General features: G+C 47.3%; 2 protein-coding genes across 2 annotated transcripts in view; one reads left to right on the top strand and one right to left on the bottom strand.

The window, feature by feature from the left end:
- Positions 1 to 1,153: 1,153 nt before the first annotated feature.
- Positions 1,154 to 1,621, bottom strand: T265_00208 (hypothetical protein; the record flags this gene model as incomplete). The annotated part of the gene is made up of 1 exon (XM_009163916.1): positions 1,154 to 1,621. The coding sequence occupies one exon, from the start codon at positions 1,619 to 1,621 to the stop codon at positions 1,154 to 1,156; it is 468 nt and encodes a 155-aa protein (XP_009162180.1).
- A 16,002-nt stretch (positions 1,622 to 17,623) lies between these two features.
- The window catches only part of T265_00205 (hypothetical protein), a gene marked incomplete at both ends in the record, with an annotated part of 85,257 nt that continues 77,928 nt past the window's right edge, over positions 17,624 to 24,952 (top strand). Inside the window, 6 exons of the mRNA XM_009163913.1 lie at positions 17,624 to 18,212; positions 18,358 to 18,430; positions 18,470 to 19,057; positions 19,092 to 19,223; positions 22,403 to 22,633; positions 23,729 to 23,834. Coding sequence (XP_009162177.1) covers positions 18,522 to 19,057; positions 19,092 to 19,223; positions 22,403 to 22,633; positions 23,729 to 23,834 — 1,005 coding nt within the window. The remainder of the gene's footprint in view (positions 18,213 to 18,357; positions 18,431 to 18,469; positions 19,058 to 19,091; positions 19,224 to 22,402; positions 22,634 to 23,728; positions 23,835 to 24,952) is intronic.

The raw sequence follows: 24,952 nt of genomic DNA, 5'->3' as shown, positions 1-24,952 counted from the left end.
TGGGTTGGTTGGCCTTCTGAATGCTGCCAGCCCGCTCCAAGCTTTTCTGTACGTCTGATGGGGAAAAAAGAGCAACAAAAAACCCAAGAGTTCTCTTGCTTCCCTTCTAACGTAACCATTCTTCTCGGAGAGATTGGCCAGGCTTGGTGAGGAAATCGCTAAGGATTGCTTGTGCCAGCTTCTCTGGCGTGATTTTTCCGAAGAATGACTCCCAGATTATCAGCTTGTTTTCCCTTAGGCGTCTGTCCACTAGCGACGCTGTGGCGGTTTTTATAGCCGCGTCAGAAAGTTGTATTACTTTCTTCGCAGCCAGAGGATCCGGTCTGGATATCGCGAGGTATTCGTTCAGTGAAGAAAGTTCCTTGTCAACTTTCGTCCAAGTCGCTGCATTCTTAGTGTCTGCGTCCTCCAGTGCCTTCGAAAGACGCTCTAATTTCCCGTCGAGTATCCCGAACAAAGCGGAACACTGACTTGTATCTTTCTGAATCTGCAGTGAGGATTGGGTACCGTTTTGGGGGGCTCTCCTCTTCGCTGCGGTATGCATTGCACCCTTGACGTAGAGGCAGCTTGCGCAGACAAACGGGTCAGGAGAGTTAGCTAGCCGGCTTATGTGGTAGTCCTGCAAACCCATGCATTTGAGGTGCCACCAGGCCTTGCAAGTGTGGCATTGCATACCGCGTTTGACGTTCGACGGGCAGCCATTTCGCACACACCTGTTGTGGCCTATCAATGGCTGTAGAGGGCAATCGGTATAAATTGATGTCATGTTTAGGACTAGATGTAATATATGGAGTGTGCGCAAAATATCAAGGGTTATCTCTCAAATGTTTTGTTAGAGTAATAAAATTCAACGATTACTCGTGTGTACTCTGTGAATAGATTGAACAACGAAATATTCTCTCACAAATTTGCATGGGGGAAAAGCGAAACCGATTTCGAATGTACCGCGCGGGATCGACCCAATCCCAGCATACAAGAAAGAGATCAACGAGAATGGTACCACTGCTCAAGCCACAAACGCTCCCCTCGATCCGTAGCATGCGCCTAGCGTGAGCGATCAACTAGCTGCCTTCTACTCCTTCGAGCAGGTAATTGTATATGAAGCCTAACCTTATCCGAGGCAGTCTTTACTAACACTCTGCGAATATGGCCATCACTTCAGAGCTTGGCCTCCACTGTGTCGCCCCAAATCGCTACCGTGACCTACGCGATATGAGCAACCACGACCTCTGTCACTGTAGCCTCTACCCCCTGAGAAGAACAACTCAGTGCCTCGTCCAACTATGAGCCAAGTTCTCTTCTGTTCCCTCTTCCAAGCTGTTTTAGATAGGTGAATTGCTCTTTCGCTACCGTGACCTACGCGATATGAGCAACCACGACCTCTGTCACTGTAGCCTCTACCCCCTTGAGAAGAACAACACAGTGCCTCATCCCACTCTGAGCCAAGTCCTCTTCTGTTCTCTCTTCCAAGCTGTTTTAGATAGGTGAGTTTGCTCTTTTCCCGCGAATCTCTCACTAGTATCTCCTCATTGCTGGTATAATCCATCTCCGCTTCTGACCCAATGCTTCTATATAATTCATCTTCACCCACATTACCTTCACTGGCGGAATCTTCCTTCATTACAGCACCCCCAGCCTCCCATGGTACCTGGTCATAATCTGGCTCGCTACCGCTATTTTCATTTCATGGGGCAAAATGTGCAATAGCTTACTCCGACTTTAAGGAGGACCCCAGGAAAGCAATTTTAGGGTCCTAATTGCGAAGCACTTTGTCCAGAAGATTGTAAGGACCTGGTTGACAAACTCTGGGAAGCTGTGATATTATTTGTTCCATGGCTACCAATTTGAGAGTTTCCGTTATAACTGATGCTTCGCAAGTCTCTGGCACAAAAGGAGCAAAATCGTCATATGATTCATTCAAGAGGATCAACAGACAGTGCCTCCTGATCAGGTGAAAGAAAGAAGGCCATCGCTGTGGGGTTATTTTTTGAAAAGCACCAACTGAACAGCTACGGACTATTGGACACGGAAGCAAAGCTTCCATTTACATCTTGTTTATAAAAGCTGAGTATTTCTCGTCTTCACGGGTGCGTCTTCCTGAACCCTCCTGGATACTCGCTGGCCGTGAACAAATGTAAAAATCGATTCCACAGGTTCCGTAGTAAATCTATTACGCGAAGCAGGTTTACAAGAAAACCACATAATACTCGCAAGTCACATCAGTAGTATCCCTTTGAAGGTCCTTCGCATACCACTGGTTTTCACTTACCTCCGTTAGGATGGCCTAAGCAGCTGCTCCATTGGGCTGCTCCTCGGGTGTATCATGCCAATTACGAGGATGAGTCGCACATACGCTTTCCGATCCTCGATCGTCTCGAATTGTGTAAACGTTCTTCTGGCGATCGGTAACGCCAAACGGACCTTGCCATCGACTGCCCAGCTTCCTTGACCCCAATCCACTCGTTTCATGCAACGCAGCCAGTTATGACGCAACTAATCCTCCGAATGCTTTCCTCTTTCACCACCTCTCTCCGGATTTTTTGCTTGCCCTTTCATTCTTACTGGCCTCCCGGGTCCGGGATGATATCTGTCGCTCAACAAACACAAAGTATTTGTGACATTCAGCAAGACCTACCCACCTCTCCCTACCTAGCTCCTGCCATTGGAAGTTTTCACCCTGATATCTTTCTCCATGAAAAGTCACTGAAGACCCTGCATATTAAAATACACCGGGATGGCAAGTAGTATCGGAACTCTTGAGATTTCCTATTAGCAATCCTCATCAGCATATTCTCAATTGATCGAGGGTCCCTACGGGTTCCCTCGACTGTCGTGAAGTGAACGGTATTCTTAAGGCCCTTCTTTGCTGTAAAGTACTCAGCCGTAAATTCCGTGTGTGCTGTGCCCCAAACAGCCATTCAGTTACTTATCTGAGTTCCCGAGACGGTAGCTTTATCACCGACCCTGTCAATACACCCGGCCGCTTGAACGCTTGTTTTAATTGCTCACACTTCCTTCTCAAACCTCAAACCACAACACCTTCCGCACACTTCACATCTCCACAGCAGGTTAACCGCTCCTCTCCCCGCAACCAGTTCCCTAGGTGATGAATAAGCCTATCTTTGAACCCTGAAGGACTCCGTCGTGCCAAAGGCGGCGGCATGCTCTGAGACATGGTGGTCAAACTATCGAAACCCTTGCCCCAAAACTTTTCAAACACTCAGTCAACCCTGAAATCGTCTTCTTCCAGTGGAAATAATATGTTGTCCGCCCTCGTTTCATCAACCGTGCTTGTTATCGTTCAAGGAATAATAGCCTCTTTATATTTTTATGTATGCAATCAGGGCAAGTGTGTGATTTATTTCCTACTGAAATACAGGACTTGGTGTGGTGCAAATCCAACTAAGAAGGATCTGGCAAGAATTTCTTACATCGGTGAAACCCAGGTGGCATAGGTCGGTGAAGTTTCTACTGGGAGAAAATGGATATTTGGATGGTGGAACCCACATTACCGATGGCTGGTGAACTTAAAACATACAGTCCCGAAACGAAGGCGCTAAACATTAAGAATGAGATTAACTTGAACCTTCGAGTTTTTGCCTCACGCCAAAATAGCGAAATTGTATCGGTCGCGCACTGCTAGGCAGAGTAGATGGCAAAAAGATCCTGTTTCCTCATAAATATAAATAAAGGAAAGGGAGTTAAATTACCGGTTCTGAAAAGCGTGGGCAATCATTGGTCAGATACATTTAGGTATTGCAAAGGACCAGTTGGTCATTAGGGACTGAAAAATGAATGATCGCACCACTAGCAGAATTGGCAAGCGTTGCGTCAGTATAGTCCGTGGCTTGTATGTGGAACACAGATTCAGCTGATTTAGAAGGACGTTTGGGCCCTGATACCACGTTAGTGCTCCACCAGGTTGAGGTATGTAGTGCACCATTGGTGGGCCATCGGACTCAGTATGACTGTCGCGGAACTGCTATCGCGATGTGGCATTTAAATAATCAAAATAATGTTTATTCCCAGATGGTGGTTGACATACCGCACGCAGGGTGATAATGGGATCAAACTGCGGTGGACACCAAGGGCGGAGAAACGGTTGTTGAGTTTTCTTATTTTCAGGGGCATATCAGGCTTAAATAAGATAGGACCTTTGAAATTTAAAGACAGTCAGCAACAACGTTAAGCGGAGACACACGTGAGATAACCTGCCTGGTATGTGACAGGAAAATTTCCTGTTGCGGAAAGTGAAGAACCAGAACAATGAATCCGGTGAAACAGGTGCTTTGCAACCGCTGTAGTTGAACTAAAAACTAAAATGCTTGCTAGGGCTACACGGTCTAGGGGAGTTGGATTTCTGGTTGCTTGCACGAAAACAATAGCGGGGAGAATGAATTCGATAAATTGGCAGTATGCGTGTAAAGTAGCCGGAATATCATAATCACGGTGTACAGTGTAACTGTTTAGACTCACTGGCGCCACTGCTGTTGCGGGGTCAAGTACGGAAGTTCCTTCGGGGAATGGGTTTTTGTTAACCAACGGGACAGAATGCAGTGTATAGAAAAAATGAACTTTGCGGGGAGCGCGAACAGAAAGTTCACCGAGGCCGTTAGATCCGAGCAACTCACTCATTTCGTTAGGACGAACTTGTCCTTTAAGTGACTCGAGCCAGCTAGAGAATTTTCCATAGTTGCAGGCAACGAAACCAGTATGCGTGAGACAGAGATTCAGCAGTCAGACCGGGTAGGTCCATACCGTGCCGCCAGTGCACTAACATTTATTTGTTCCTTAACGTCCCCGTAAAGCGCATCGTTCTGTATGATTGAGCTGGAGGTGTGCCTTTCTGTAGATAGCGGGTTCTCTGGGCCAACAAGGGAGATCCATATAGGTAAAAAACACGGATGTATGATCACAACCAGTTTAAGTTTGGTCGGAGATCCTTTAGACATCTTAGTGGAAGTAGTTTGGGTTACTGACCACATTTGTGGAAATCAGGTTACCCGGGAAGTTATGGAGGAATGAGACACTCATGGGATGAGGATGTTTTCCAGTCCAGCGAAAGTGGTTCACGAGGGCGATGTAGATTCCTCCTATCCAGAGATGTATTGTAGCCGCCACCTCAGGACTGGACTTATGCAGTACTTTACACGGTAGAGAACCATATATTAACACTTCTGACCGGGTTGCGTATGAGGCGTTATACTCATGGATGACAAGGCTTGCTATATCGAAAGCCTGCACCGGAGTCTCCCTAGACGCTCGCTCAATAAAATGCACCCATAGCTTATCCTGCCACCGCAGCACTGTTCGAAACGTAAGCCTTCTGATTGCAAAACTCCAACCGCCAATCACGAAATCTGAGGTTGAGTTATCCAATCACACGTGTAAAGTATTTACCCGTTGCAGTCGGGCAAAGGATTAACCGGTTGCTTTATTCAGCTCGGTGTGCCATTCGGCCGTCTCTCCGGAACACCGCATACCCTCTGTTTTACGGGGATTTGTTGAACAAAATTTGGCAAGCCTGTTCGACGCAAAGCCATCTGTCGAATGAATCGGCAGGGCTCGCTAGATTCCTCGTGATGACGATCCGAACGCGAATGGCTTACACAGATTTGTTTAACAGAAAGCACCAGAAAGCGATTTGTCAACAAAACAAAAACCCCGAACTTCAATAACTGTGAAGAATCAACTAGGACGCAAGCACAAGTCGCTGAGCTTGAGAACCCGAAATTTCGTGATGCATGCTCTGAAAAGCTAATTGATGACCAATCAGTAAGAGGCTCAAACGGTAAGCTAGTCCACTTTGTTGCAGCTGAAATTTGGGTGAGGAACGCACCTGATAAAGTGACATGTAACATAGTCATAGTGAAATACGCTATTAATCCTCTGTAAAAGGAAACGATGTCTACCGTGTGAAATATTTTATCACTACGCACGTTCCCGCGGAGAAAAGAAATCAGACTTACTTTAAAACACCGATATCCTGGGCATTTAAACGAATTGTTTAAGAGACTACGTATACACTGATGCTATTTTTCTGAAACAAGTTTTTAGCGTTGCGGATGCAAGTGTGCTGACTTAGTCCATAATGAACTTGGGGTTCCGTTGCCTACCGAATACTGCCTCTAAGATCATCCGTCTTTCACTCAGCACTTTCAGAAACGCAATTGTCATTTGGCGAAGCAGCAGACTCTCTTCGCAATGTTGTTACAATTTGCGTGCTTAACTCCATCCAGCAAAGACCACTTAGAGGATCTTGGATTCTGTACCAGATCCAAGCCTTGAAGGATGCGCCGTCTCTTTAGACGACTCATCCGTAAACACCGTATGTTTCAAGCAAAATCTTCAGCTGTCTGACACTACGGTGCCCGTGAGCACCTATGTAAGCCATTTCTCAGTGAACTTGGGACGGATAATGCGGATTTTTCTTCCCAACCGCAGTGAGTCCACTCCGGACGGCGACTCTCTAATGCGATTACTCGGATCTTTGCGTATGAGGTTCCACATGAGTCATCAGTGGGGTCATCCAACTCGGCAGTTTGATGTTGACCGAGTCTATTATCCAGGTTCATTACTACGTTAAAAGTCACCTGGATCCCCAGCTGGATTCACTGATATTTTCTTCTATTCGGATTGTACAAAACGGGATTTCTCGCTTCCTTTTTCTCCGTTTCGCTTTGACTCTGACGTTCTACTTTGTTTTCACGCCCCCATTTCGATGCACCCTCGTGGGTTACCCTGCAATCTGGCCGGATTGTACAAAACGGGATTTCTCGCTTCTTTTTTCTCCATTTCGCTTTGACTTTGATGTTCTACTTTGTTTTCAGGCCCATATTTCGATGCAACCGCATTGGTTACCCTGCAATCTGGTCACTTTTTCTTGACTGGGAGTGAAATTAGGGTAGAAACGCTGCTTCTCTCCAGTACAGGATCACACTTGACCCAGTTTATGAAAACCAGCGTAATCCAGCGATCTACTATTATATTTCCTATCTATTACCGTCGATTAGTTGTTAATTAATAATTATATTGTTGAGGATTTTTGGCACAGCATTCGAGCCCCCTTTTGAACAACTTGACTTCCGGGGTTTTGGCATGTAACTCAAAGTGGTCCAGCTGATAGCTGGTAACGCCAAATATCTGTTTGGCCCCGTACGCCATTATGAATCATACGCACACAAAATTACCGTGGTCTCCTGTGTGAAACATATCCACCCGCAAAACTCTGGAAATACAACCTTTCTAACCTCTACTCAACATCACAGGCAGTAAGGTCCATAACTTACCTTCCAGGCGTTGCAAGGGTTCAAACCCAGTCGGGGAGCCTGATGTTCTTACTGTCCTTTGACCTGCATGGACGCACTCCCAGCCCACCTAGAGTAACTATCAGCTAGGTGAATCACTGATCTCAGAACCCGGCCTTGAGCCTGGTGCGTGGTACGAACTCTTCTAACTTGCCGTGAGTTTCAGGTGGGCCTGGGATGCCACGCACAAACCCGCATTCTGATTGGTTAATTTACTCAGAAGCTCAAAAGCGCATGTGTTCAAATGGAGTGTTTATGCAGGGCAATTCGTGGGTTTTAGATGCATACTGGTTATAAGATAATAAAACGCATAATTAAGGTGGGCTACAAAACTCCACCATTACTTGCAAGATGTTTTCCATCATATGTCGACGTGTGTGGTACATGAAAATTCTCACACGGATGTCAAATGATGAATGTAACATTGCAGAATTTATCCACCTACTGAAAGCTGTCCTCCACCGATCTTCCCCACTTCATTCAGGTACATCAGTCGGTTTGTATTCGTCACCTTGTTTGATAAGAGGACAGCAAAAGACGAAAATTTGTGGCTTCAGATACCTGAAAATGAACGCAACTTAACATTGAAATTTATTAGAACTCCGTATCCTGTTGGAAGATATCAGTCTTCACTTACTTTCGACCTTAAGCAATCATACTTTTATGCTGTGAACCACTGTCAGCGCAACCTACAACGTGTGGTAGTGAGTCATTCCGAAATGTAATGTTATTTCTGATTCTGTCTGTCAATGTATGTTTTATGGGTCCTGCAAGAAAAACGAAGTTACCGGTATAGGTCTAGTAACCTATAAGTTGGGGGGTAAAAGTAGAAAGAACGGGCTTCGTAATCTGAATTCGAACCACGGACCACGGTTGTGACAGCACCCTGGACAGCATGGACCAACGGGTCACAAGCGGTGATTGGTTAACGTTTTAGTTGAGCCACTGAACGTCTTTTTGAAGAACGTGTACATCGATAACCTGCACATCCCCCGAACATTCATTGAGAGGTTGTAGTCGGTTCCAGCCAACATTTTCGGGTTTAGGCTATTTTTTGGAATGCCCCTAAGAACCCTCTTGGGGCGTAAACTGGAGAATTTGTTTACGTCCAAAACAGTGCCGTGAATGGTGCTTGATCAGTGCGTCACACCAGATACGTCAGGAGTTCAGGAGTGATTTCTCACCGAACGTACAGAAGAAGTATTCGACTCCACGGACCCGTTGATTTTCTTGCTCGTGACGGATGCTTGTGACAGGTTTTCTGATCCGCTGCCAACTGAATCTAATCCAATAACACTCGACTGTTAGTAGACAGTGATGTGATGATCATGAACTCAAGACCAAATGAATTTCCAGTTTTGATTACGGTTATACGGTCACATGAATGGCGCTTGCTAGCCAAATAGTTATTTTGAATCATAACCAAAGCGCACAAGAGCTAGGGTTGAAAGATCGTTGAGTATTGTCGACCAGAAATGTTGCGTTCCAAATACGCCTCCGCTTCCGGAATCTGGATGTTCCGTGCGAGTAGAGTGGTTCCATGTTATGCTCCACAGTGCTCAACCAGAACACGTGTAAATTGAGTCCCGTGTTGAAGATAACTCTAGTGATGGACTATGGATGGAAATATCGAAATCTCGTCGGAAGATTTAAATTCCAGAAACTCCCCTAAAGTGAAAGGCTACAGGTAATTACGGACGACATGTATCACGGAGAATGGTGCATCGCTGCGATGTGTTGTGTGAGCTGATCGGTTGCGGTGGCAGCGTGGACAATTGGGAGAGGCAAAAACACCTCCCGTCAGGAATTCGCTGGCGGAGGGTAGTTATTCCGTCGAACAAGTCGGCAACGAACGTCTTATTAAGGCCAGTTACGGAGATAATTTTGGAAAAGGGAATTTGGTTGGGGGGTTTGATCTGGATCGGATTCGGGGCTAGTAGTCAGGACGTTGGGGGTGGAGGATATTGAGGATAGTGAACCAGGGTGCATGTGGATCAGCTACCTAAGTAAATGTACATGAATCTTGGTAAAACAGAACACACTGGTAGCCACGGGACGGTCCTGACATTGGAATATATCGCCCCACGTAGAGTCATGTGCGGTTTTCATTAGGCCATCCAGGGCAATCTCTGCATTGCAAACAATCGGTCATTGGCTTAATTGGGCGCACGACACAACCATATCTCTCAGAGTCACTAAGCATTTTTCGGTACCATCCCGCGGTCCCCATTCTAGGAGACCACTGCCATCAACGCGGATGAGCCGAATAATGGTGGTCCCCTTGCTACGTGAAATCTTTCTACCTGCCAATGAGACTCGGGGATCGAAATGCTCCCGGGACATTCGCCCACAGACCTTGAGAATGCGGACAATGCTGCTCTAATTGGTTCAGATCCTTCCAAATACAAGTCATTCTAAATAAATTAAATAACTCTGTCGCACTCCTTGGTATGCGTTTCACACCTGCAAAGTGCTGCTGGAAGACTGAGTGGAATGAAACGCAAACCTTGTCTTTGCAGATGATCCAATCGACGTGGTAGAGTAGTTTCTTCGCCTGGACAGCCGTATAAGTTCCGTTGGAGTGGCTGGAGATGAGGTTACTCAAATCGGGTAGGACAGGGCGGCTTTTTCAAACCACGGACGCCGAATTGACTCCAGTTTATATGTCAAGGTTAGGGTTTACACTGCGGTAGTGTAACCTATACTGCTTTATGGATCATAGACGTGGCCACTGCATGCAAAGAACAGGAAATTTTTCAGTGTTTGATCGTGGGTATCTACGGAGGATTGATCGGGTCTGGTGGGAACATCAGATTAGTAATGCTAAGGTACGCCAGTTAGTTTTAGGATGAACAAACTCTCCCGCAGTGAATGAATTACCTACGCCTCATAGGTTACGATGGTTAGAACGTGTACTCTGTCCCACGGCTCTTCTCGCCCAGTCCAATGCTTAGTGGACAGTGTACGACCTGTAAATAAAATAGGGAACACTAAACAGTACACTGAGTCGGGTTGAAAACTCCAGCCTGCAACACAACTCATCAATGGTTAATGACACTGGCACACAGCCCAATCGCGCAGTCAGTGGTGCTTATGCATCAAAGCTCTCGCCTTCAAAGTGTAGTCACCTAGTTTCCCAACTAATTGGCTGCATGCCCCTTACCCCGGCTTTTCGGTGATCGAAACTGTAATGGTATATCACCAATGTACCCATGGCGTGTGATATCGACTTTTTCTGCAACGTCACCAAGGCATTGACTGACCGTCCCTGCATCACATCCATCCAATACAAGACTGGGCTCTATTAGTATAAGTTAGATGTGAGTCACAGGAAAAACGATTCAAGAAAATCTTGACTCAGCTCAATTATCTACAATAATGTGACTAATATTGACGAGGAGAAAAGAGATGATACTGAGCAGGAAAAATACAATTTTACATGTGTTACAAGGTCACTGGTCTTTCAGCATACGAAGTGCATAGCCTAACCAGCGTAACCTGCGGAGTTGGACCAGTTGATCTATCGACGGAGAGTCAACTTTCTCGGAGGCCATATGGCGTACTCCTCCATAGCTGATCTGATGTTGCCAGGCCCATGCAATGTTTCGGCGGTTTCCTCCCTTCAATGTGATTGTACCGTTCTTAAGCAAAACAAAACAAAAATCGAGAAAATTGATTCGCTTTCCTGTACTTGCACCAAGCCAATAAATCAAAGGATAAAAAACGACTTAACAAAGGGAGTAGCAAATTGGCTATCCAAGCATAAATAAACCGGCCAACACGAGAAAAGGAAAGAAAACAACAAACGGGGAAGTAAAAACCAGCTACTAAAACTCAAGATGAGACGACGATGCAAACTAAGAATGGACAAATCAGACTGAGAGAAGTAAACTACCAGAAAGAGAAATCGCCGTCAGGATGAATCAACTTCATGAAAAAAAGACTGTAACGCAACACAAACCAGGAATGGACCCATCGAAAACGGACCTAAAACCGTGTGCGCTGTATTGTGGCTTCCGCGGACAGATAATGTTAGTCGCCTTCGGGTACCGATGACTACTGATGACTCAGAAATGTTGCCGGTGTCGAATGACGTCAACGAATTCCTAGTGGGTAGCGGTTGGAAAACGGGTATTCGGTTGTGCAGCACGTGCTTCAGTCGTAGAAAATATCCAGCACCGTCGATTGCTGTGGCTCGTTCATGTAATACGCACGCCGAAACACCGTCTACCGCGACTAGCTTTGTTCTCCGTGGCTTCTTTAGAATGTCGCAAGCTCTGAGGTGGACAGGGCAACTTGGTAGAAGGGTGTAAAAGAGATGACGAATGGTTTAGTATTGTTGATGCGGTACGCCTTCCAAGATGGCGTTCCATGACCTCTTATGCTTGGCTGGAAACACTAAGAAACGGCGGTTCATCGACGTCAGTGGCGTTCGTGCTGTCAATTTCTTTCCGGATTGTCTGATTGAACGTTTTGAGGTGGGGGCGCCTCAGAATGGTTGCGATATGCCAGCATCAGGTTCCCTCCCTCATGCCCCTTTCTTTTCACTCTAAGGCTTTAAACATAAACATTCTAACTCAGTGGTCGTACGGCGGTCATCACTGATGCTGCTGTTTATGACGATGATAACGACGATGAGTGGAATAGCCAAAGTAAACAGCGACCTGACCTGCCAATGAGACTCGGGGATCGAAATGCTCCCGGGACATTCGCCCACAGACCTTGAGAATGCGGACAATGCTGCTCTAATTGGTTCAGATCCTTCCAAATACAAGTCATTCTAAATAAATTAAATAACTCTCGCACTCCTTGGTATGCGTTTCACACCCGCAAAGTGCTGCTGGAAGACTGAGTGGAACCAAACCCAAACCTCGTCTTTGCAGATGATCCAATCGACGTGGTAGAGTAGTTTCTTCGCCTGGACAGCCGTATAAGTTCCGTTGGAGTGGCTGGAGATGAGGTTACTCAAATCGGGTAGGACAGGGCGGCTTTTTCAAACCACGGACGCCGAATTGACTCCAGTTTATATGTCAAGGTTAGGGTTTACACTGCGGTAGTGTAACCTATACTGCTTTATGGATCATAGACGTGGCCACTGCATGCAAAGAACAGGAAATTTTTCAGTGTTTGATCGTGGGTATCTACGGAGCATGAACCGGGTCTGGTGGGAACATCAGATTAGTAATGCTAAGGTACGCCAGTTAGTTTTAGGATGAACAAACTCTCCCGCAGTGAAGAATTACCTAACGCCTCATAGGTTACGATGGTTAGAACGTGTACTCTGTCCCACGGCTCTTCTCGCCCAGTCCAATGCTTAGTGGACAGTGTACGACCTGTAAATAAAATAGGGAACACTAAACAGTACACTGAGTCGGGTTGAAAACTCCAGCCTGCAACACAACTCATCAATGGTTAATGACACTGGCACACAGCCCAATCGCGCGGTCAGTGGTGCTTGTGCATCAAAGCTCTCGCCTTCAAAGTGTAGTCACCTAGTTTCCCAACTAATTGGCTGCATGCCCCTTACCCCGGCTTTTCGGTGATCGAAACTGTAATGGTATATCACCAATGTACCCATGGCGTGTGATATCGACTTTTTCTGCAACGTCACCAAGGCATTGACTGACCGTCCCTGCATCACATCCATCCAATACAAGACTGGGCTCTATTAGTATAAGTTAGATGTGAGTCACAGGAAAAACGATTCAAGAAAATCTTGACTCAGCTCAATTATCTACAATAATGTGACTAATATTGACGAGGAGAAAAGAGATGATACTGAGCAGGAACAATACAATTTTACATGTGTTACAAGGTCACTGGTCTTTCAGCATACGAAGTGCATAGCCTAACCAGCGTAACCTGCGGAGTTGGACCAGTTGATCTATCGACGGAGAGTCAACTTTCTCGGAGGCCATATGGCGTACTCCTCCATAGCTGATCTGATGTTGCCAGGCCCATGCAATGTTTCGGACGAGCCTATAGTCGAACACAGCGAGTCTCCGAAGATGGTCTGCGCACAACAACCACACCTCTGATCCATAAATCAAAACAACTCGTATTGTGGCATTGTACATCCCTCCTCGATAGCCAGACCGACATACGTCGGCGCCAGTAATGTTGTAGGTTGGCAAACACTTTCCTGGCCCTCCCAATCCGGAAGCGATTTCGCCTCTCACCAATTCGCCGAGATTTACACAATTGTTCAGATGGACAAACTCTACCACCACATTGATCAGTTCACCTGCTAACATGGGGTTTGATTCTGATGCCACCCATTCTTGCAATAACCCTTACGGCTGTGAATCGCATACCGAAATGTACGGAAGAACTGTTCGTAACAGTCTGTATTTCCAAAGGGTGTGATCCAATGACACCAATAAAGTCATTGCACTCAATAACTATAAGCAAACTCCCTGGTAGTATTTTGACTCCCCGGATGTTAGAAGCAGGTAAAGTAGACTAAGGCAGCACATAGACAGAAACATCATTGTTGCCACTCTCGCTTTGCTGCCGTACAACCGAAAAGTTTATCAAATTGTGCTTAAAGCCTTGGAATGAAGAGAAGGCGAAAACGTTAGTGATGGAGGGGTCCTAGTGTTGGCGTATCCCAAGCATTCTGATGCGCCTAAGCCTCTAGGAGCTCAGTCGGGTAATCTGGGAACGAACGCCACTGATATCGATCAACCGTCATTGCTTACCCTGTCTCTAATGGAGCACAGGAGAGGTCACGTGGGCCCAATCCTACAAGGCCAACTGCACCGAAAACACAAACGTTTCCTGATTTCTTTCACGTTCATGTACCAAGCTGAAAGTTGTCCGCCTCATGGCTTGCGCCATTCTGAAGGAGACACGGAAAACAACACTAGTCCCGGTAGACAGTGTTTTGGCATGCATCCCACATGATCGACCCACCGCAGCCGATGGTGCTCAACGTTTTCTGAGACTAAAGTACCTACTGCATAAGCAAGTACCCTTTTTGTCATTTCTTCGTTACGAATTCCTTGACGATATCTGACACCAACAACGCTTCTGAGGCATCGGTGGTATGCCCATTTAACGCCCCAAGTGACGCGCAGTAACAAACGTGATTAGGGCCTTTAAGGTTCGTGCACTGACTTCATCGGACACAGTTGTCAGAGCTGGTACGCCTACGGAGGTATAGATAATTCTCCACAACCTCCAACAATTCCATTTGATTTGTAAGGGGTATGTTAGAGATTGCACGTGCCGAAGCAGGACTTCGCACTTTGAAGGTGCAACGTACATGCCGAAAGATAGTATAATGGTGTTTAGCTTATTCAACAGTGCTTGTGCTTCGTCTTCGTCTTCAAAGATGAGGACGATGTCGTCCGCGTACACCACGTTGACAAGGTTCTCACCAGCAGTGATTTGAACACCTCCCGGTGTTCGCCCCATTGTTTCATCGGTGAGGAAGTTGAATAAGAATGGAGAGAGCGCACATCCTTGTCGGACGCCACTTTTTGTAAGGAAACTTCTGGAGAGCCCACTATATACTCACATGCCCAGAAGCATGTGAATATAGAGACCGATTTATGTTCACAAACTTCAGGGACATACCCTGTTGAGCAAGTGTGTTAACAACACTGACCGATCGACAGAATCTAACATACCCTTGAAGTGAAGGAATACCAATATTGTGGATCATCTGTACATGTGGCGTTGCTCTAACACCGAACGGAGTGTGGAGATGTGGTAGACGCAGTCCCTATCCGCTCGGAATCCCGCTTGATGCTCATGGGTCAAGGGCTCGCGTGTAGCTGTAAGACGCCGAAGAATTAGTAATGCCAGAAGCCTTGTTACAATGGGAGTCAAACTGACACCTCTGTTGTTACCACCTCCCTTACACTTTTACGTTTTCCGTCTTTCACCCTCCCCCGCCCAAATTTGAATACTTTCTCCGCAGGTCCCAGCTCTATGGCTGATCGTTTTGCTCGCCCTGCATCACACTCAGCCGCAGCTTCTGCACGTCCGAGTTCAGTTACAACCCTAAACACTTCGAAGTCTGTTTTCAAACTCCGAAAGCCTGTCTACTTAGCCACTTTCAATGTTCACACACCGAAGCAAGGAGGTCAACAGGTGGCTCTTGCTAGTACGCTGGATTCTCTCTGTATTGATGTGTGTTGTCTGTCAGAAACAAGGACGCAAGTACTGTGATCGAACTGACTACCCCTCACTCTCTTCCAGATTGCGGCTACGCACCTCTGGTGATGCAGAGGCCGCTGCATCTGGGTATGCTGGGGGGTATTGTATTGAGCAAACGAGCGGAAGCGTCTTTGCTTGATTGGATGCCCGTTGATAGTCGCCTCTGTGCGGTTCGTTTGGCAACATCTGTGAGAGAGTCTAGAGAAAATGAGGTTCATCGCACCCTGTTTATTGTGTCTGCATACGCCCCAACTGACTGTAGCTCTGAATCTGCCAAGGACAGTTTCAATGACGCTCTAGGTGCCCTTCTACAACAGGCTAAAAGCTCACATATCGTTGTGGTTGCTAGTGATATGAACGCCCAGGTAGGCAGACTAAGCGCTGCTGAGGCCCGATTGGGTGGAGATCTTAGTTTGGATACGAGACGCAGGAACAACGGAGACCGCTTACTTCAGATGTGTACCGATCACTGACTGCTCCTTTACAGTACGAATTTCCGGAACAGCGGAAATCGCTTGATAACGTGGTACGCACCAAAAAACCATCGCCGAATCCAAATAGGCCATATCGGCGTCAGTTATCAGTGGCGAGGGGCGATCACCGCCGCTCGCTCCTTATGGAACACTAGCGTGGACTCCGACCACACGCTTGTACGCTGCTGCTTTTCATAGCGCTTTTCAGGCAAAACACAGCTCGCTTGCGAGGGTCGATCACCGCCAGCCGCTCCTTATGGAACACTAGCGTGGACTCCGACCACACGCTTGTACGCTGCTGCTTTTCATAGCGCTTTTCAGGCAAAACGCGCACAGCTCGCTTAGCCATTGAGAAACTAGTGAATTCAGAAGTCAAACGAAACTATCAGAACCAGCTCCTTGAATACCTTCCGGACGGTATGGTGTCAGATATAAACGGCCGCAGGGAAAAAGTATCCATGGTGCAACTCAGAGCCGAAACGTCTGCATGCGGTACAACCCAGCCAACCTCATCCAAGCATAGGATCTGTGATAGGACCGTGTCCTTGCTGGAGACCCGGCGACAGATTCCACCTCGCCGCAACCACAACTCCACCCGGCGCATCATCGGACGCCAGGTGAAAGTGAGTGTCCGCGCAGACCGAGAAGCTTGGTAGACCCGAAAGGCCGAAGAAATGGAGGATGCAAAGAATGCTGGAAACGTGCGCAAACTGTTCCACTTGATTCTTTTGACTGGTCCTCGGAAACCTCTTGTCAGAGAAATAATCAGGGACCAAAATAGCTCCCTAATATGTAGCAAAGCAGAACGTTTGGACTGCTGGGCACGGTACTTCGCGCACCAGTTCAGCTGGTCATCTGCTACCTCACTGACGGGCCCGTGTCTGTGCTGGAGACCGAGTGACAGATTCCACCTGGCCATCACCACAACTCCACCCGGCGCATCATCGGACGCCAGGTGAAAGTGAGTGTCCGCGCAGACCGAGAAGCTTGGTAGACCCGAAAGGCCGAAGAAATGGAGGATGCAAAGAATGCTGGAAACGTGCGCAAACTGTTCCACTTGATTCTTTTGACTGGTCCTCGGAAACCTCTTGTCAGAGAAATAATCAGGGACCAAAATAGCTCCCTAATATGTAGCAAAGCAGAACGTTTGGACTGCTGGGCACGGTACTTCGCGCACCAGTTCAGCTGGTCATCTGCTACCTCAAATCCAGAAACCTGGCGTTCAACAGAAAGGTGGACCGTAAATATGGAACCGCCTTCAGTCTCAGAAGTATCCAGATGTATTTCTCTACTCAAGTGTCTTCATGCTGCTGATCCTGACGACCTTCCACCTGCATTTTTTAAGGATGGCGGTGGATTCCTCAGCCAGTGCCTGTCTACCCTTTTTGGGCCTACCTGGGAGAAGCAGACCGTCCCGGACAACTGGGGTGAATCAATAGTGGTGCCCATTTTCAAAAAGGGTACTCGCAGTGAATGTAGTAACAACAGAGGTGTTAGTTTGATGCCTGTTGTGACAAAGCTTCTGGCGTCACTGACGGGCCCGTGTCTGTGCTGGAGACCGAGTGACAGATTCCACCTGGCCATCACCACAACTCCACCCGGCGCATCATCGGACGCCAGGTGAAAGTGAGTGTCCGCGCAGACCGAGAAGCTTGGTAGACCCGAAAGGCCGAAGAAATGGAGGATGCAAAGAATGCTGGAAACGTGCGCAAACTGTTCCACTTGATTCTTTTGACTGGTCCTCGGAAACCTCTTGTCAGAGAAATAATCAGGGACCAAAATAGCTCCCTAATATGTAGCAAAGCAGAACGTTTGGACTGCTGGGCACGGTACTTCGCGCACCAGTTCAGCTGGTCATCTGCTACCTCAAATCCAGAAACCTGGCGTTCAACAGAAAGGTGGACCGTAAATATGGAACCACCTTCAGTCTCAGAAGTATCCAGATGTATTTCTCTACTCAAGTGTCTTCATGCTGCTGATCCTGACGACCTTCCACCTGCATTTTTTAAGGATGGCGGTGGATTCCTCAGCCAGTGCCTGTCTACCCTTTTTGGGCCTACCTGGGAGAAGCAGACCGTCCCGGACAACTGGGGTGAATCAATAGTGGTGCCCATTTTCAAAAAGGGTACTCGCAGTGAATGTAGTAACAACAGAGGTGTTAGTTTGATGCCTGTTGTGACAAAGCTTCTGGCGTCACTGATTCTTCGTCGTCTTACGGTGGCACGCGAAGCCTTGACTCGTGAGAATCAAGCGGGATTTCGACCAGGTAGAGGCTGTGTTGACCACATCTTCACAATCCGTCAGGTGCTAAAGTAACGCCACATGTACAGACGGCCCACAATCCTGGTATTCCTTGACTTCAAGGGTGAGTTTTAGTCCGTTGATCGATCAGTGCTACAATTGCCCAACAGGGTATACCCCAGAAGTTTGCAAACATAATCTGATCCTTATATTCACATACTTCTGGGCGGGTGAGGGCGTTTGGTGAGCTCCCAAAAGCTTCCCTACAAAAAGTGGTGTCAGACAAGGATATCCATTCCCTCCATTCTTGTTCAACTTTGTCATCGATGAGATAATGAGGCGAACACTGGACGGTCTTCAAAACCCCGGTATTCAAATTGTTGCTGATGAGAGCCTTGTCGATCTGGAGTACGCAGATGACATCGTCCTCATCTTTGAAGACCAAAGCGAAGCACAAGCCCTATCGGATAAACTGACCACCATCATACAATCTTTTGGCATGCGTCTTTCACCTTCAAGGTGCAAATTCATGCTTCAGAACGTGCCATCTGCGAACATATCCCTTACACTTCAAGGAGAATCAATGGAGATTGTGGAAAAAGTTATATACCGCGGTAGTTGTATTAACTCTGACGGAAGTGTGTCTGAATTCAATGCAAGAATCTCAAAGGTTCGAATCGCGTTTGCTAATTTGCATCAGTTGGGGCGTCAAAAAGGCATTTCACTAGATTTTAGGGGTCGTGTGTACCAGGCTACAGTAAGGGCTGTGTTGTTGTATGGGTGCGAGACATGGCCTCTACGGGGGCCTCTTCAGGTTTTCGACCACCGATGCGTGGTGACTTTGGACGGCGTCAGCGTGTTAGTAACAAGGTGAGTAAAAAACGGGTATCTGGTTGTGCTGCAGGCACCTCAATCCGAGAAAGTATCCAGCATCATCGAATACGATGGCTCGGTCATGTGCTACGCATGCGGAAACACCGTCTGCTGAGTCGAGTGTTATTCTCTGCGCCTCCTTCGAGATGGCGCAAACCGCGAGGTGAATAGCGCATGACTTGGCAGAAAGGCGTGAAAGAGATCACGAAGAGTTTGGTGTTGTACGCCTTCAGGGATGGGGTCCCTTTGACCCTGTCTGTGCTTGGCTATAGACACTGCCAATCGCGGCGGCTAATCGATGTCAGTGGCGTTCGTGCTGTCAGTTTTTTCCAGATTGTCTGACTGAGCAGTTGGAGATGCAGGCACCTCAGAATGCTTGACATAGGCCAGCACTAGGTCCCTCCCTCACTCTTTTTCTCTTATATGACTAAACGAACCTTACGGTTGTACGGCAGTGAAGCATCAGTGCTAACAATGATATTGCTTTGAGGATGATGACGATGTTGTTACCACACTCACTGCGGCTACAAAGTTAAAGAGCAATGGTGACAGACTATAACCACACCTGACAGGGTTGGATTAAGTAAACTCAGGAGGGAATTCGCCGTAGATACGCATGAATGTACGGGAGGAGGTATACAGAGTCTTTATAAAAGATAAGAATATATATGGGATGCCCTTCACCGCAAGATACTCTCACAGTTGCTGAAAATCAACGGAGTCATAACCGAATCTGGGCTCCAGTAAGATGGTCACTGTTGGACGTCGGAAGGAATGGCGTAGTTCCAGTGATTGTCGTAAATGGAATATATAATCGATGCAACCCAGGGCAAAACCCGACTTGGGGCGAGATGGCTCAGTTGTTAGGGCGCGACTGACCGCAAGGTCCGTTGTTCGAACCCGACTTCCGCCTCTCAATTTCCCCTGTCGAGGCTTGGGTAATCTGACATTATCCCAGCCCTCGCACTTCCTTCGGGTGGCATGGCAGTTAGGCTGAACGAACGATTCACATTGTGTAGCTTGGAGGCCGCCAACCGAAAACCAGTCGTAGACTCGGTTGGACAGTATGGTGATCAGCTACCGGTGAAGTGCCCCGACAACAGATTATCGTTCATCTTAGAGTGTACCTCCAGACTCCAATCATGGCATTGTGTGGGAGTGTGCATCTATCCGCGTATCTATTCCTCTCTGAAACACGCCAGTTGATGCAAAGCTACCCAAGAGTCTAACCCACTTGTTGGCAGAAGGCTGGCCTGGATCGAGGATGCAAGGAGTAAGACATAATAATTACACTCCTAATGCGACTTCTCACAGCAAGTGCCTTTCAGTAGCATGAGAGTGTTTGGGTTTAAAAGTACTTCGACAGCACTGAATAATGCGCCGGCGCTCAGGGTTAACTGTTGGGTGGTTGAAGTGTGGTCTTTAGGGCCGACCTTTTTTAACCCGTCCTTCCTCGAGGAAGGCAGCATCGCTTTTTTCCATAAATGAAGATATGCTGGTTGCCTGAAGGGAACACCTTACTTCCTTCACACTCCTATCGAAGCGGACAGTACGACTTTCTCTCCAAGCCGCTTCATAGTGCGATTTTTTGTAGTACGGGGACTCGCTTTTCTCTGTTTGGCTGCTATGCATAGGCCACTTTGGTATAATTGAGGATTGAGAAACTGAGTTCTAGATGGCTCAGTGGTCATAGCACGAATTCACTGACTGGAAGTTTCGCGGTTCGAACCCGAAATCTGCCTCTCGACTTCCCTTGTCTAGGTTTGGGCAACTTGGCAGTATCCCAAACCTCGTGCTTCCTTCTGGTGTGCATGGCAGTTAGGCACCGGAAAAGTACTACAGCTAGGCAATTTTTCTAAAGGGCGTTCATCACCGCTGCACTTAGGTGGTATCGGACAGTCATAGTTTAGAGTGACTACGCTGGCGACAAACCAGTCCACATTCTGCCCAGATGTATCCACCCGTAATTTGCACAGATCTAAATGGCTGTTGTACTGGACAATTTACTATCGCTTCGAATGACGCGCTTGCATTTGAGGATTGAGATGCGTTGCACATCAGCGCTCCTCAAGCTTTTGGACATGGAACTGAGTGTCCGTGCAGACCGAAAAGTTTGTTGGATCCGAAAGACCGAAGAAATGAATGATGTGAAAATGCTGGAAGCGGCTGCAAATTGTTCCACTTGGTTGGTTCGATTGGTTCGCAGTTTCCTGTTCGTGAGACTAACATGGACCAAAATCGCTCACTGATATTCAACAAGGAAGAATGCCAGTCTTCAACAGAAAGGTGGACTGTGGACATGGAGTGCCCCTCAGCCTGCGAAGTGTCCGAGTGTATGTCTCTACTCAAGGACCCAACGAAATTCCACCTACTCTGTTCAATGCAGTCACTTCTGTTTGTCTGCAAAAAAACAAATCGTCCCAGACAACTGGAGTGAGTCGACAATAGTGCTCACTTTCCAAAAGGGTATTCGCATTATGTGTGGTAACAACAGAAGTCAGAACCGCACAGAGGCGACTATCAACGGGCATCCAATCAAGCAAAGACGCTTCCGCTCGTTTGCTCAATACAATACCCCCCAGCATACCCAGATGCAGCGGCCTCTGCATCACCAGAGGTGCGTAGCCGCAATCTGGAAGAGAGTGAGGGGTAGTCAGTTCGATCACAGTACTTGCGTCCTTGTTTCTGACAGACAACACACATCAATACAGAGAGAATCCAGCGTACTAGCAAGAGCCACCTGTTGACCTCCTTGCTTCGGTGTGTGAACATTGAAGGTGGCTAAGTAGACAGGCTTTCGGAGTTTGAAAACAGACTTCGAAGTGTTTAGGGTTGTAACTGAACTCGGACGTGCAGAAGCTGCGGCTGAGTGTGATGCAGGGCGAGCAAAACGATCAGCCATAGAGCTGGGACCTGCGGAGAAAGTATTCAAATTTGGGCGGGGGAGGGTGAAAGACGGAAAACGTAAAAGTGTAAGGGAGGTGGTAACAACAGAGGTGTCAGTTTGACTCCCATTGTAACAAGGCTTCTGGCATTACTAATTCTTCGGCGTCTTACAGCTACACGCGAGCCCTTGACCCATGAGCATCAAGCGGGATTCCGAGCGGATAGGGACTGCGTCTACCACATCTCCACACTCCGTTCGGTGTTAGAGCAACGCCACATGTACAGATGATCCACAATATTGGTATTCCTTCACTTCAAGGGTATGTTAGATTCTGTCGATCGGTCAGTGTTGTTAACACACTTGCTCAACAGGGTATGTCCCTGAAGTTTGTGAACATAAATCGGTCTCTATATTCACATGCTTCTGGGCATGTGAGTATATAGTGGGCTCTCCAGAAGTTTCCTTACAAAAAGTGGCGTCCGACAAGGATGTGCGCTCTCTCCATTCTTATTCAACTTCCTCACCGATGAAACAATGGGGCGAACACCGGGAGGTGTTCAAATCACTGCTGGTGAGAACCTTGTCAACGTGGTGTACGCGGACGACATCGTCCTCATCTTTGAAGACGAAGACGAAGCACAAGCACTGTTGAATAAGCTAAACACCATTATACTATCTTTCGGCATGTACGTTGCACCTTCAAAGTGCGAAGTCCTGCTTCGGCACGTGCAATCTCTAACATACCCCTTACAAATCAAATGGAATTGTTGGAGGTTGTGGAGAATTATCTATACCTCCGTAGGCGTACCAGCTCTGACAACTGTGTCCGATGAAGTCAGTGCACGAACCTTAAAGGCCCTAATCACGTTTGTTACTGCGCGTCACTTGGGTCGTCGAAATGATACATCACCTGATCTCAGTGGTCGGGTGTGCCAGGCTACAGCAAAGGCTGTATTGCTGTATAGTTACCCGATATGATCCCGGTGAACCGTTGATGTTTGTGACCACTGATGTATCAGATGCCCTGCCGGTGTCGGATAGCGTCAACGAATTCGTAATAAGGTAATTAGAAAGCGGGTGCTTGTTTATGCAGGAGGTACTTCAGTCTCGGAAATCATCCAGCTCCATCCGGTTCTGTGGCTCACGTATTGCTACGCATAACGAATCACCTTTTGGCGAGTCTAATGTGGTTTTCTGTTCTTAATTTAGAATGGAACAAATTGCTTGGTGGCAAGGTGTAACTCGACAGAATGATAGGTAAGAGAATACTAATTCGGGTGTTGTTGGTGGCGTCCGCTTTCCAGGATGGGGTTCCCGTGTCTCGTCGTGGGCCTGGTTGAAGAAGTTGCAGGAATCAAAGGCTTCAGTGACGTTCGTGTCGTCAACTTCCCCCAACTTGTCTGACTGAACGCTTGGTATTGTAGGTGCCTCAAAATGGTTCCAGCATAGATATGATCCCGGTGAACCGTTGATGTTTGTGACCACTGATGTATCAGATGCCCTGCCGGTGTCGGATAGCGTCAACGAATTCGTAATAAGGTAATTAGAAAGCGGGTGCTTGTTTATGCAGGAGGTACTTCAGTCTCGGAAATCATCCAGCTCCATCCGGTTCTGTGGCTCACGTATTGCTACGCATAACGAATCACCTTTTGGCGAGTCTAATGTGGTTTTCTGTTCTTAATTTAGAATGGAACAAATTGCTTGGTGGCAAGGTGTAACTCGACAGAATGATAGGTAAGAGAATACTAATTCGGGTGTTGTTGGTGGCGTCCGCTTTCCAGGATGGGGTTCCCGTGTCTCGTCGTGGGCCTGGTTGAAGAAGTTGCAGGAATCAAAGGCTTCAGTGACGTTCGTGTCGTCAACTTCCCCTCAAAGTGGTTCCAGCATGTAGGTACCTAGTCTCTCCCTCTTCAGCTGTTTGCTTTTTTCACTCAGGTTTAAAATAACTAACTACGCGGTGCTTAGCTATGTGAGCTTCCTTTCTGTTTGGCGATGCAGCGTCATTATCAGCACGCATGTCGTCGTCTGTGACAATGGTGTTGGATTTCGGAATGTGTGGTCTTTAGGGCGGAGTTTTCCTGACCCCTCCTTACTCAACTTTAAGTGGTATCGTTGCTTTCATTCATATTTAGATACTGGTCTCCTGGGGTTGCACTTCTTTGTCCCCATACGTCTGCCGCAACAATCAGTGTGCCTGCACCCCCTGACTGTCTCGTGCTACAGTTTCTTGTAGTACGACTGCACTGGCTGCTCTCTGTTACCCTTTCTGTCATGTTGGAGCGGGGTTCCACCCAGTGTAGTCCTCAGGACATTTTTATGGCTGCAACCCGACGATTATGACAAGGCAGTGGCTTTTCCTCATACGTTTATTTTAGGGGCTTTGTTTTAAGAGAAATCGCTGATCTAAAAAGTTTTTTCTGTCTTTTTTTAATCTTTTAGCTCAACCAGCCATTCCAACGGCCAGACGCGCAATTGTTAGCTGACTGCAACATTCGCAGCCATGATGAATTGTTGACGTCCTTACACGTCCCGTCGAACCACATTTTATTAAAGGCCAAATCTCTGTCAGCGCCCACACCTACGCACCAACCATGGATGTTTCGTTGGTATCGCGTGCTTTAGATGCCCTGTTGAGTTCTCTGAAAAGGGATAAAAAGGTGCCGATATTCCTCATTTTTACTGCTTCCTTTCAGGCAAAACTGGCTGTGCTTCTTCATGCGCTGCAGTCCCAAAAAAATCGGTTTGCTCTAAGTCACAACGATGAACTACGTCACAAGGATGAAAGTTGTCATTTTTTCGGCTGGGGTGCCTTGTTTTCGGTTTGCTTATTTCGTCCCCTAATGGATCACTATATATAGGGCCTTCTCAGTGCCATTATGGATGAAATACGTGCATGTAGCAGAAGCGTACATGGTGACCAGAAGTCAATTTCCGAACTCTCCACCTACTTCAAGCTAATCAACATTGTACTAACACATGCTTGTAATGGTAAGTGACGGTATTTC

This window comes from Opisthorchis viverrini (assembly GCF_000715545.1).
Source record: "Opisthorchis viverrini unplaced genomic scaffold opera_v5_2, whole genome shotgun sequence".
Classification (NCBI taxonomy): domain Eukaryota; kingdom Metazoa; phylum Platyhelminthes; class Trematoda; order Opisthorchiida; family Opisthorchiidae; genus Opisthorchis; species Opisthorchis viverrini.
Note: the sequence above shows the minus strand (reverse complement) of the source record. Positions and strands in the feature narration are given on the sequence as shown.